Source organism: Corvus cornix, chromosome 14 (assembly GCF_000738735.6).
Source record: "Corvus cornix cornix isolate S_Up_H32 chromosome 14, ASM73873v5, whole genome shotgun sequence".
Taxonomy (NCBI): domain Eukaryota; kingdom Metazoa; phylum Chordata; class Aves; order Passeriformes; family Corvidae; genus Corvus; species Corvus cornix.
Genome location: NC_046344.1, coordinates 1,551,832 through 1,564,756, shown reverse-complemented (window position 1 = coordinate 1,564,756; position 12,925 = coordinate 1,551,832). Strand labels below are relative to the sequence as shown.

At 42.3% G+C, this 12,925-nt stretch overlaps 1 protein-coding gene across 1 annotated transcript in view; it reads left to right on the top strand.

Annotated features, from left to right (window-relative positions):
- The window catches only part of PDILT (protein disulfide isomerase like, testis expressed), a 23,757-nt gene extending 10,832 nt beyond the window's left edge, over positions 1-12,925 (top strand). Inside the window, exons 3-11 of the mRNA XM_010392701.4 lie at positions 34-167; positions 1,915-2,052; positions 2,768-2,878; positions 3,569-3,694; positions 4,647-4,844; positions 6,143-6,263; positions 8,394-8,575; positions 10,942-11,031; positions 12,778-12,925. Of these exons, the coding sequence (XP_010391003.2) occupies positions 34-167; positions 1,915-2,052; positions 2,768-2,878; positions 3,569-3,694; positions 4,647-4,844; positions 6,143-6,263; positions 8,394-8,575; positions 10,942-11,031; positions 12,778-12,846 (1,169 nt within the window). The 3' untranslated portion in view covers positions 12,847-12,925. The remainder of the gene's footprint in view (positions 1-33; positions 168-1,914; positions 2,053-2,767; positions 2,879-3,568; positions 3,695-4,646; positions 4,845-6,142; positions 6,264-8,393; positions 8,576-10,941; positions 11,032-12,777) is intronic.

The window sequence follows — 12,925 nt, the reverse complement described above, 5'->3', positions numbered from 1 at the left end:
GACTTTCATTTTAACTCTCTTTTCCTTCCACAGGAGTCAGAAAAGCCTCAACCTTTATTACATGGGTGAAAAGAAGAACAGGACCTAGCACTGTTTTAATCAACTCTACTGATCAGGCTGAAGCCATCATAAAAGCTGATGATTTGGCAGTGATTGGCTTCTTTAGGGTAATTATCTGGAAAGCTCAAAAGGCTGGTTTCTGTTCCAAATTTGGGATACACTTCTTGCTATCACCACCAAATCCCACACATCCAAACTAGAACTCACCAGAAAAAAACAGACTCTCAGTTTTCTGTACTTTTAAAAAACCATTATCTGCCTCTATCTGTTTTTTCACACTTCCAGACAAGCGGCCCAGGCAGATACAAGAAAATCTTACACCACAGCACATTTCCTTAATCAGTACCTGGGCACAGAGACCCTGAGAACGGCTCCTGAGAGCACGATCCTTCAGCAGTGCTTGCACAGCCCTGGTTGGTCACAGCAGTGTCTCCTGCAGCCTCAGAGAAAGGGCTTCTGCTAAACCATCCTAAGTTTGGCCAGTGTAAAGAAGGCCAAAAAGTCATAAAATATTACCACTGTAAATGATCCAACACATGTAGTCCTTTCTCAAGCAAATTCTGCCACTTTTCAGAGCAGAATAAGGTTCTTAGGATTTGGGACGAATGCTAGTGAACAATAGTCAAGATATGCTGTCAGAGTCAGTAAAACAGGAACAGCTTTTTCCTGCTTTTCAATTGTGTCCTTGAAATCTTTCATATCTGGAAATTCAATCAAGGATTTTCTCTAACGAAACAGATTTTTATTCTGGTATCTTTCTGCCCAGTTAAAAGCACAATGTCTGGACTCACACCTGAACTGATAATATCCCAAATGTGCTGGCTGCAGTATATAGTCCAAGTTTTGTGGATGTGGAAAACAGGATTCATTACCAAAATGCCCCATGGTAACGGAGCCGGTGAGCACATACAACATTAACAGGACAAACTGTGAAAGTGCTCAGTGCCCAGAACCTTGCTTTGCAGCAATCTGCTTGCAGCCGTTCAGGGAGGAAGGCAGTGTTCCAGTGCTGGGAGAAATTGAGAAGCTCTTTCTATGACAGAGATGCCGGAGAGTTCCCTGAACCACGCTGATAGCAGGTACTGCCTGCAGATGTGTTTCACTGGACACTGATTTCGCTCGGCGGCTGAAATGACAACAGATGAGCATGAGCTAGGGCATGTCAGAAATTTAATGGGTGGAAGCCAACAAAACAGTGTCCAAGCAAATAAAGAACCGTATTTGGCCTTCTATTACTCACAGATTGCTCACAAATATGAGTGCCAGGATGTGTTGGAAGGTCTCAGCATATAAATTACTATTCATCTAGCATGAAATAATTGTCTGATTAAATCAAATCTGGAAGTGCTGTTGCCCTTCATCCTGCTAATTTGCTCTTATTTTGAAGGTGGACAGCACAGTGACTATTTGGTAGATGCAGGAGTCAAGGTCCCTGCCTTGAGGAGCACTCAGTCCAAAGCCCCAAAGGTGTCAGTCAGCTCCTCTCCTGTGTAATCCCTCACCTCCTGCCGGCTGTGCAGGGCGAGCAGCTGGTGGCACGATCCCTCCTGTCTGCAGAAGGCTTTGCAGAGTGGCAGTGCCAGGGGAGGGCAGGGAGGACACAGGGGACCCCACACCATCCCTGCTGACCCAGGCCAGCCAACACAAGCTGGAAAGGGGAGCACAGCAGATGTGTCACAGCACTCCCAGGATCTCCCCTTAGAGGTAATCCTGGCAAGCAATACCCACTTTACAATTACACTCTGCTCTTTGCTTCACAAGCCTTTAGGGGCCTGCTTCACCTGGAGCTCTAACTCCTGCACATCTTAGCAGGATGTAGGGCACAGTCTTAATAAATACTCTTTCTGGGACTAGGAACTTCACAATGACAGTGTGGAAGTTTTCTGTGAGACAGCAAGAGATGTGCCAGAGATGCCTTTTGGGATGACAGCCAGTGAGGACATCTGCGCTAACTACGGCATCCAAAGGAACTCTCTTGTTGTGTTTAAGAAGGTAGGAGTACAAAAGTCTAGCAGGCAAGGTGCTGTGACAGCTGTGGGCTATGGAAATGCAGTTTGGGAAATTTTCAGGTTAAATAATTTCCTGGTGGTAATTCAAACAGCTTAACACACACAAAATAATGCATTTACAGACAAGAGAGACAAGTAGGAGGCAAAACCAGCAACCTTTAGACAAGTGATATTTTCAGTCTGCCTGCCTACATCCAGACTCCTAATTTATGCTTAAATATCTGGATATAATAGCTTTACTTTCCAACCTGCATTCTAATCAACCTTTGCTGCCACGTTCAGTAAGATTTGCAGACATTCACCTCTTTTCTTGTGTGTTGATTTTGACCAGGAATCTTCTTCTAGTCCACAACAGAAGAAGTGGCCAACAACAAACCTAAAACTACACAGGGTAGCAGCAGTATTTAGACTAGGAAGTAGTCAGACCAATGATTTCCTGAGCGAGCACATCTCACAGATAGTGTGTATAGAGGTGGGAAAGATCTTTCAGTATGTTAAGATTACTGAACAAATTAAAACTGTCAGTTGTACCTTGAATTTTAACTATAATCTTGTTCTGCAATCTAGCTGTGACATTCATTTTACAAGTTACAGAACTTCAGCTGCTGAGGATCATAAACCTCTCACTTTTAAAGCCTGTCATTTTGCTCCTATAGTTGATAAGGCCACCAACCTCACAAACTGCACTATTTGTCCAGGGAAAACCTGTGCATAATGAAGTGCTTGAAGATGGAAGACAGAACAAACTGGGTCTAACGAGGCTAATCAAAACCTTTACCTTGGATTTGGTCACTGAATATAATATCGAGGTATGTGCATTTCTCTGCATTAACAAAAACTACAGGAGAAAGACAGAAATCCATGCAGAAAAAGACCAAGGGAGCTATTCTGCACCTTAGGGACTGAGGCTTTGCTTGTTAGGCAAGGCCATCCTTAAACACATCTAGAAACACCAGCAGAACCCAACACGCAGCTCTTGGTCCAGCCCAGGCCAAATGATGCTTCCCTCTGGCAAGATGCTGTTTCCTGGAGGAGGTGAGGAGTGGCTGGTGGAACAGTGAACTCTGAGCATGCAAACACCTCCCTCCTGTGGAGCCAACACCAAGGCCTAAGGCTGCTTCTGCAGCAAAAAAGTGGGGTGGGACCCAGCTGGGCCTCCCTGGGTAACACCAACTTTTACTTTCCGCACTAATTCTTCAGTGTGTGTTACACAGGATATCAGACTAGAAGATCACAGCCCCTTCTGACTGTAAAAACCTGTGAATAATCACGAGGTTTTTCCTGGAACTGAAAAAACCACTCAGCAGCTGCTGATTCTTCTTACTTTATCTACTTTAAAACAGTGAAACAAAATCCGATGGTTATGGAAATGATTGGGAACTGAGTCTTAAAAAGTAAAATCTGCAATAGCAGAACCTAGGGATACTGATATGCTGAGCCTCTGATTCACTGTTCTGCTTACAAAGAGTGGAACAGATGTTGAGTCTTTTGTTTCCCAGACATCTGTGAAGATTTTCGATGTCCCTGTTGAAAATCACATCCTGCTGTTCACCCCAACGAACTCGGAGACATTCAATGAGATTTATGAAAACTACAAGTCTGCTGCTGCAGAATTCAGAGGAAAGGTTTGTAACACTGAATCCAGATTTGCAAATAGGAATGCCAAAAGATCAGTGGAAAACCACCCAGCAACATGACTGGTAAAAGTACACTGCTGTCAGTCCCTCTCCTAAGTCCACCAAACAATTTAAAAACAGTTTCAGTAACTATTATTTGAATTTGTTAAGGACAAGCTGAAAGATAAACTACACTTGGAAACGATTCTTTAAAACACAAAGACCACGAAGAGGAGCACTAATTCCAGCTGCTCCAAATAAACCTCTTTCTGGTTTTACAAATATGACTTTCTGGGAGCAACTTCCAACCAAAGGGAGTTTTAGCAAGGTTCTGGCAATTTCTGGCACTACCAGGAAATACCATGAGGATCTCAGAGTGTTGCCTGAACCAAGGGCTGGAGCCAGCTACAAAACCTGAGGAATGCTGCAAGTTATGTGCATAGCCTTGCCTGCAGCCACGTGTTTGCATGTATAGAGACAGTTACAGGCAGTCATACACACAAGTATTTCGGTTTCCCACGGTGCTGCTCCTGCTCCAGGTACATGAGACACTGAAGAATAGTAAGTCATCTTGTGATAAAATATCACCTATTGGTAAATACATACGGATTGCAGGTGTTTCAGCTCTTCTGTTAAGATTTACGAAGAAGAGCAATAAGCACTTTGAGGGGTAAATTAGAAGTGTTACTAAAAGACGTGGCAGCAAACCACTCTGGAAGGACAGAGAGAAAATCTTCAGTACTTTTGGCTGCTTTAGCATTTGTTATTAACTAGGATCAAGGTGTAATAAAGTCCACAGAGCTGCTGGGTTTTGGTCTGAGACCAAAAATGATTCTACATAGTTCCTTGAATTAAGGGTTAGATCCTACCTCACTGCCAAGCTCTGTAGTCCATTTCTCCAAAATGGCAAAACCAAAGCTGGAAGGCTCAACCAGATGCATGATTCTCTCTTTATCATCAGATATTGTTTGTTTTGGTGGATACCAACGAAGCAAGGAACGGACGGATTTTTGAGTATTTTCGCGTCAGGGACATCGATGTTCCTGCTGTGAGAATCCTAAATCTGACCAGTGATGCCAAGTACAAAATGCCCGCAGATGAGGTGACTGTGGAGAGCCTAAAAGCATTTTGCCAGAGATACCTAAGTGGAAAAGCAAAGGTATGTCCATTGCTAATGGGATACCTCTCTACTACACCAGCTGAAACATAACAAATTGACAAAGCACCCCCTTTTTGAATTAGAACAGCGTCCTGTTGGGATCATGGGTTTGTTATTCTACTGTCACCCTAATGCATCCATCCACGCCTGTTGACAGAGCGTTCCTCTGTATTTAACAACTGAGGTGGACTACAAAGTTTCCCAGTCCTCTAGTGTAAATACTGGATTGATCATTTATGGCCCAGTATTTTAACTGATGCCAGCTGTTGTACTCCAGTGCTTTAAAAACTCCCTGTGCGTCAATCTTTCCAATACTATAATGGAGATATTTCCCTCCCTTTGCTGGGAGAGATGCAAACAACGATTACAAGAGATTTTAAGGTTATAAAAAAATCCAGTAAATAGAAAATTGACAGTTTCAGAGGGGATTAAGATTTGGTATTTGTTTTATGTGAGTTTAGCAAAGTGGATTTCCCAGGGGGATCATTCCCAATGGTAAATACAGCATTTGTTGCCATAATGAGGCATCATCACACTCATGTGGAAAATACATTAAAACATTTTGCTTATTCAGTGCTCCTCTGGATGATTTACAGGGAGAAAAGATAAAGCAGTCAGTCTGAGAGCAGGCAGAATTTAAGAAACTTGAGCAGGTAGATCCTGTATTCAGGGCCGGAGGGGAGCAGAAGGATGGGAGCAGTGGGGATGTGGCCTCTTTCTTACCAAGATCTGCTTGAGTGGCACAGTCCCACCAAGGACAGCTGCCATGGGGCATGTGTGCCTTTCTGCTGCTGTGCCGTGGTGTTAGAGAAGAGAAATTCCCAGCTACTGCACTGTAAATTGTAGGAGTCATGTGGGGACTGTGACTGGTGGTGGAGGCAGAGATTTAAGCAGCAATGCACACTTTCTGGTGTGTTTTATATCACTTCTGAGAGCCCACAATACATAAACTTTCCACTAGTCCAACTCCTGAACACTGGGCAACAAGAATTCAGGAGAGGAATACAAATGTGTTCCAAAGGATCATTTTCAGACAGTCTGCTACAGAGTCTGTATTCAACAGAGGGACAAGTAATTCTGAGCACCAGCTACCCAGGGCTGTGAGCTCCCAGCTCCTGCTGAAGGGAGAGAAGGTGGAACCATGTGATGGCTGACCAGGATGTAATGATATAAAAGAGTTATCAGACAGTAACAGAGCACATTAGGTAATGTCCCATCAGTCTCACATTAACTTGAGCCGGAGTACAGTTCCTCAATGCTCCCTGCACTTTCACAGCAATGTTTCTGTTTCTGCCCAGCAACATCTTTCTAGTGAAGAAATTCCAGAAGACTGGGACAAGATGCCTGTCAAAGTGCTTGTTGGGAAGAATTTCAACAGTATCATCTTCAATAAGACCATGACTGTGTTTGTTATGTTTTGTAAGTGTTGTGATTAAATTCGAGTTTTAAGCTGCTTTAAAAGCTTAAAAGCTGGTCAATTGGAAGGAAAAAAAGAAAGCTCATGCCTATATACCAAACTAATCTTTACACGTTACAGAATCTGAGCTCGATTAATTTTTATTGTTTGTGGAAAGAATTGAAGAAAAATTTGTGTCATATCTATGGAAACGCTGTGATACCTTTGCTGACTTAGTGTTGCACTGAGTAGCACTGGATCCCTTCAGTAAATATTTGCCAAGGCCATATCAAATCTCCCTGTTGAAAGACAGCACAACACTGGAACCTCATGGTGTACGATGGAAATGTGTTGTCTTCCAAGGGCAGAGGGAGAGTTCAGTGAGATTGTCTGGTAATAATACTCCAGGATTAAATCCCAGATAGGAATTGTGGTTCAGGAAATTGATTTAGGAAATCCTTTTTTCCTCCTCTGTCTGCAAGGGAAGTGGCTTCCTTACAGGACTCTTTCCAGGAAGAAACCTCTGCCCTATCCTTGTACCAGCCAGCAGGGATTCGGTTGAGCCTTAATTACTTCAGTAAAGCAAACATGCAGCATTAACAGAAATACAGACAACTAGCTCTACTGTCCTGAATTCCAGAAATTCATAAGGGTAGTACATTCCTGCCACCCTCCTTGCTGGCTGCAGCTGTGTCACTCACATGAGTAATTTTTACATTTCAGTATCATGAACAAACTGAATGATCTAAGCAAGAATTGAACCAAGTCCTCTGGAAATGAGAGGCTGGAAAAGGGAATGTACTGTATTCAGTAAAGCACTCCTGAAATTTTAGTTCTGTATAAACCAAGTGTGAGCACTGCTCTCCTGCTGAAGGACTGCAACTGTGTTGTGAGCTATTTAAGGGGATGCTGGGCTCTCAGCCGTTTGCCTTTCTGGTAACCTGCATCAGTGCAGTGCTCAGAGTCAAAACAGCACCATAACTCAGACTCCTCTTTCTAGAGCCAGCATAGCATGGTTTATGAACACAGTTAATTTTAGTGTGCAGGAAGTATTTTGTACACTTTGGACAACACAGGAATGATGGAGACTTACTGGGGTTGCACTGGTTTGTTGGAGTGAAAACTCCTCTGGACTCAGGCCCAGAGGGAAGCCAAAGCACAGGGACTGAATTAAAACCTTTGGACAAGCTGAGGTACGTGAAGTCACACCAAAGTGAAATAGAAATATAGATTTTTTAACTTTTAGTAGAAATATATGCTAAGTGCCTTAAACATTAAAAAGCTGCAGCAGAGACCTTAAACAGTTCTTGCTGCAGCAGTGTTACCTTTTCACAGAAATCTTTACTTTAGACAAAATATAGATAGAATTACACTGTTCACATTTTTTAGATAGAGTGTTCACATAAACAATAACAACTGATAGAAACTGCATACACAAATCTGTGTAAAACCTGTGTAACACTGGTGTAAGGCTTACGACTGTTAGAATTAGACCAGGATAGGTTAAGGAAAGAAAAACTAGAATCGTGTGTTAATCTTATTGGTCAACTAACAAATATAATCTACACTTCTGTAAGAAAAAATATAGAGTGTATAGTGTATAGTATACAGTGTATAGTGTATAGAGCATACAGAGTATAGAGCATATAGAGTATATGGAGCATATAGAATACACAGAAGAAGCGGATTTTGCCTGCTATTTGCTGTTGCTGCTTGCCTTTATCATGTAACCCCCTTCGAACTCTGCCTTCAAGAAAGCTGTGAGACTATGAAATAAAGAACTCAGCAGAACAGCAGCCTCCTCTGCTCTCTTACCCTGGTCCGAGAAGGAAGGGTACCCTGTCAAAAGCTCAACACTGGTTATCTGGCACACCTCTCCAGCAAAGCTGTCCAAGTGCTGTGTGCTGGCTACAGTCATAGGAGGCTAAAGAGAGCTAAGGCAGCACTGCTATCAGAAAAGTGCTAGTGAATAACTAGTTATCACTACATGGAGATGTGAAATTCATGAGGGGCAAATGGTTTCTAGCAGGGAGTGACAACAAATGAAACCCCAAACCCTGTTAACCTAAAGGGCTAAATAGGTCCCTGTGATTGCACCACCACATGCTCTTCTGCTCTTCTCTGTCCTTCTAATTTTACTTTTAAATTTGCAGATGCCCCTTGGTCCCATGAGTGCAGAAAACTCCTGCTGATCTGGGAGAAGCTGGGAGAGCAATACCAAAGTCGCAAGGACGTAATGATTGCGAAGATCGATGTCACAGCAAACGACATCCTGGCCGTGGCGCTGGCTCGCTACCCGTTCTTCACTCTCTTTCCTGCTGGCTCGGATTACCAGGTGAGAAGCTGTTGGGGGACATTGTGGGGGCACAGCTGCCCACCAAGGCAGGGGGCTGTGCTTGCACACGTGCACAGGTCTCACAGGGAGAAAGGGGTCCCTTACCTAAGAAAGATTTGGTCCTTTTCTGCTCAGCACTGGCCTCTGAGTAGACATTGAACCTGAATTAGAGGAGAAGCCCTTCTATTGTCTCATCCTGTGGCAAGAGCTCAGGTAGCATTTACTGACTTGGGCTACAAGTCCCTAGGGCCTCACATTCTGCTGTTCAACAATCTCCAATCTGCCTGTTGGGTTCTAGCAACAGTCTCAGCTTGGAGTGAATTCACAGATACCTCCTAATGACTGCAGTGCTTTTTTACTTCAAAGAGATGTTCTGTCAAAGAACCACTTGTGCTAGTTGTTTCCAGAGCATGTATGACAATTGTCTCTAAAGTGTTAATACTGTTCTTGTTATTTTCCTCTATATTTTCACAAAACCCAAATCAAAACCTTTCTTCTGTACATTTAAGCCAGTAATTTTACTCCATTATGGTATCCCAGCCTCCAATGGGAATAAATATTTGTTGTCAAGACCAATGATTTTTGCAAGATGCTACCTAATGAATCAGCTATTTACACAATAATTGGAAAAGGCTGCTGAAAGTCAAAGCAAAGAAAAATATTAAATAACGACATTCTCCATCTATGTACATTATCTAATTAAAAAGAAAATATCTCTGAAGTAAAAAAAAATTAAGATACCGCTATAATTAAGGCATTACTAAGCTTTTCATTTTTCTGCTTAGTACTAAACTTAAATTAAATTCTAAGGCATTTACCCATGTCCTCATTTAATCTTTGAGAGATTTTCCTCTTGGATGTGCATGCACAACTTCTGATGAATTGGACCGCAGTCCTGCACACTCACAGAGCATTTAGTCTTCAAGCAGAAGAGCAGAAACCCATTAAATGCTCTTAATAAATGTCAGTTTGCAAAAAAACCAAATAAACAAACAAAAAAGCCCCAAACTAGTAAAAGATTTCCATTAACTATTAAGGGATTGTTTCATACTTAAAAACTCTCTGGGATTAAAGAGTGTTTGAAATCTCAAGTCCTTCTTTGTGCACCATGTTTTTGCACTACTTCCCTGAAATGCAGAGATTTTGTCTTGTACTTGACTCGTCTGCTTCTATGGGTTAAGTGAGAAAAAGAACATCTACGTACTCTTATGCACTGATTACTGTAGTGAGAAGTGTTGACACACATCCCCAGTAACCAGTGCAGGAATCAGCTTTACAGGTCTGGCTTTACAGGTCTTCATGCTCTGAGAAGCTGCTGTCCCAGCCATCATCAGAGCCAATAAAAATCAAGACTCATCTGAGAATGTTAATTGCCACTGGAGAAATAAAATAATCTTTCTCAAGAAACTTAAACTTACAAACATAGAAACCATAAAAAAAGTAGTTTCAAAGCTGCCACATTTTCATTAAAATGGAATGGAAATACCAAACTTCTAATATACGAAAAGTGTACAATTTTAGTGAACTCACCAGTCTGGAGTTGTTTTGTTTACAGTCCTTTGAACTCAAATCAGGTGTAAGAGTAACCAGCATTATTGGTCTGAGTGGGAGTGAGCTTAACCCAAATGAGAATAGGCATCCACCTATTTCCAAACACACTCAGATAACAGCAGATAGTTCCCAATGTCATGTTCATGATCTCCTACAACTTTTTGCTAAAAAACTTGTGCAAAACCCTTTTATACTTCCAGAGAGCAAAGGATTTTTGGAGAGGAATCTTTAAAACACAATATGGCGCCTAGATCCACTCAGAAAATTTTAAAGTTCTAAACTGAAACTTCTTTCATTGAACTTCCTCAGAAGAAAATCCTCAGTAAATCCCCAACTTAAGGTGAAGTATAAGAAAATTAATGTCACTGCTCATATTCATCCTGTTCTTTCAAGCTGTGCAACAGCTGGACAATGTATTCAAAACTATTCCAGAATCTGAATTTCCATCGAAAGGTTTAGACAGCTTTGAATAGCACGGCTGGACACTTAAAAGACTCTGCTCTTCAGAATATCTTGCCAATGCTTATTGTTAAACACAAAAACCCCCACTGATGTCAGTAGTTGGCAGGATCCCAAGCTGCTACCATAAAATAACGGTTATAATTTTTATACAAATCCTTTCCTTCTTAGACATCTATTTCTTCTTTACACTCAAGTTTCAGGTGATGCTGGAACCTGCTGTGCCTCTGCCCTTGCTTTGTAAACTGTGCACAAAAGTCTAGAGTTTGGTCAGTCTAAAGAATCCTCCACCCGATTTTGCCATTATTTCCAAAATGTTGTGTACCGTTACATACTTAACTTTAAATCTTTTTCAGGAAGTGGCCTATACGGGGGAATATACATTGGAAGCATTTTCTGAATTCTTAGAAGAAAAAGGCAAGACAAAAGCAGAACCAGGAGAGAACGTAGGTATTTTATCCAGACACTGCCAGATCTGCTGTGCAATCCAGGCATGTTCCCAGCTTGTGGAGACATTCCTGGACTGGCTGCAGCACAGCCACAGTCCTGGGCCCCTGCTCGTGGCAGTGCTGGGGTGGTCCTTACTGGTCTGTAGCTGGTTCCATCCCCACAGCAGCTGCAGTCGTGTACCACAGCCTGGCAGGCACGCACCCACTCACATCCTTGTTTTTGTCACACAAAGCCCTCTTCTCCCAGTGCTCGTGCTACAGCTGAGTCACTGCACCAACACTGGCAGAAAGCAGCGCTCGGCAGAAAGGAGCCGGCACCCTGACAGGTGTGAGCAACACTTGCTCACCATTTTAGCTGGAAAAAACAAAGCCCCAGCTAAGTGTCAGCTGTAGCTGGAGTGGTTCAAATGCCCATTGCCCACCTCGTTCTGCTGCATTCAGTGCGGCTTCTCTTTGCTGTAAAACAAGGACACAGCTGAGAGCAGATGATGTCCCTTCTCTGAGCTATCTGGTTGTGATTCTTGCCCAGTTCCTCGACCCTTTCTTCTCCACTGTAAATCAGACCAGAGAAGTGTTTGCTGTCCCACATCTGCCTGTTATTTAATCACAGACACTTCACTGCAAAAATACACATGGTAAGTGAACAATGGGATCTCCACACAGAGAACTACGAGCAGCAGAAAAAATCCTGACACGTAAATGGAGACACTGTCCATCCAGGATAAGGATCCTGGGCTCTTCCTGCCCAGAAATGAAGTGGAACCACCGGGTAGCAGTAGTTATTAACACTCTTTTCAGCTAGCAGGAAAACTGCCTGTGGGTGGAGAAACAGTTTTGAGTTTTCAGACTTATTTCCACCAGAGGCTTTGATTTTTTCCTGCAGTCAGTGGTTAAATATGTTGTTACTGATGGAGAGAGATGACTAAACTTGTACTGGGACACAGACGGCTGCAGAGCAGGATCAGACATCTGCCTTTCCCCAGTCATTGCACAATTCTGCTTTCCAATACCCAAAGCCTACGCTTGATGGCTGCCTCTTGCATGTTCCTCAGTGCTGTGTTTCAAGCAGATCTGTTGAGTTCTACACACAGTCTTTTACATGCAAAATTTGAGCTGTGTATATTCTGTTGTCTCTTCTTCATGCTTTATTTCACATTAAAGAATAAGTAAAAAAGTCAGCTTAGACAATACCACTCAAAAACATGCTCTGTGTAGCAAAAGGGGTTAGTAATTAACATTTTCTCATCTGTTCACTTTTTCCACCCTTACCTGACACCCACCAAATTTTCCCAGAACATTGCAGTATTAGGACATTTGCAGTACAGTGCTTGATATGAACTCCCCTGCTGAAGTAATTCTTCATCCTCACCTCAGGGCATTCACAAACACACAAACAAGATAAATAGGGCAGTTTCTTTTGACATTGCCAAAGAAAGACAGCCTTGAGCCCACCAGCACACATGGTATTCTAAGTTCTTATTAAATCTTCACACAAAGCTTCATGTAAGCTCTGCCATAAAGGTGAAAAGGTTTGAAAAGCACACTTTAGCAACAGCTGCACTATTTCTGACCTCATTAACAAGACCTCAAGTTCCTTGGTTGAAAAGATGAGACTGCGTTTCAACTAATCTTAAAATGGTTTTGTTTTTTTTTTTTTTTTTTTTTTTAAGAATTACTGGAGCAATTGTCTTTGTGAACATCTGTAATCAGCCATTTTCCTTTTGCATTTCCTTTTTTTGAAAGGATCCTTCAGAAGGAATCAAAGAGGATTTCAGTCAAAAGGAAGCTGTAATAACAGAGAAAGAACTTTAATAGTACAGAGACAGAGAAACATTCTGAGGATTGTGGGGAATCCTTCCTGGAAGGAGCTCACTGGAAGAATGAATCATCT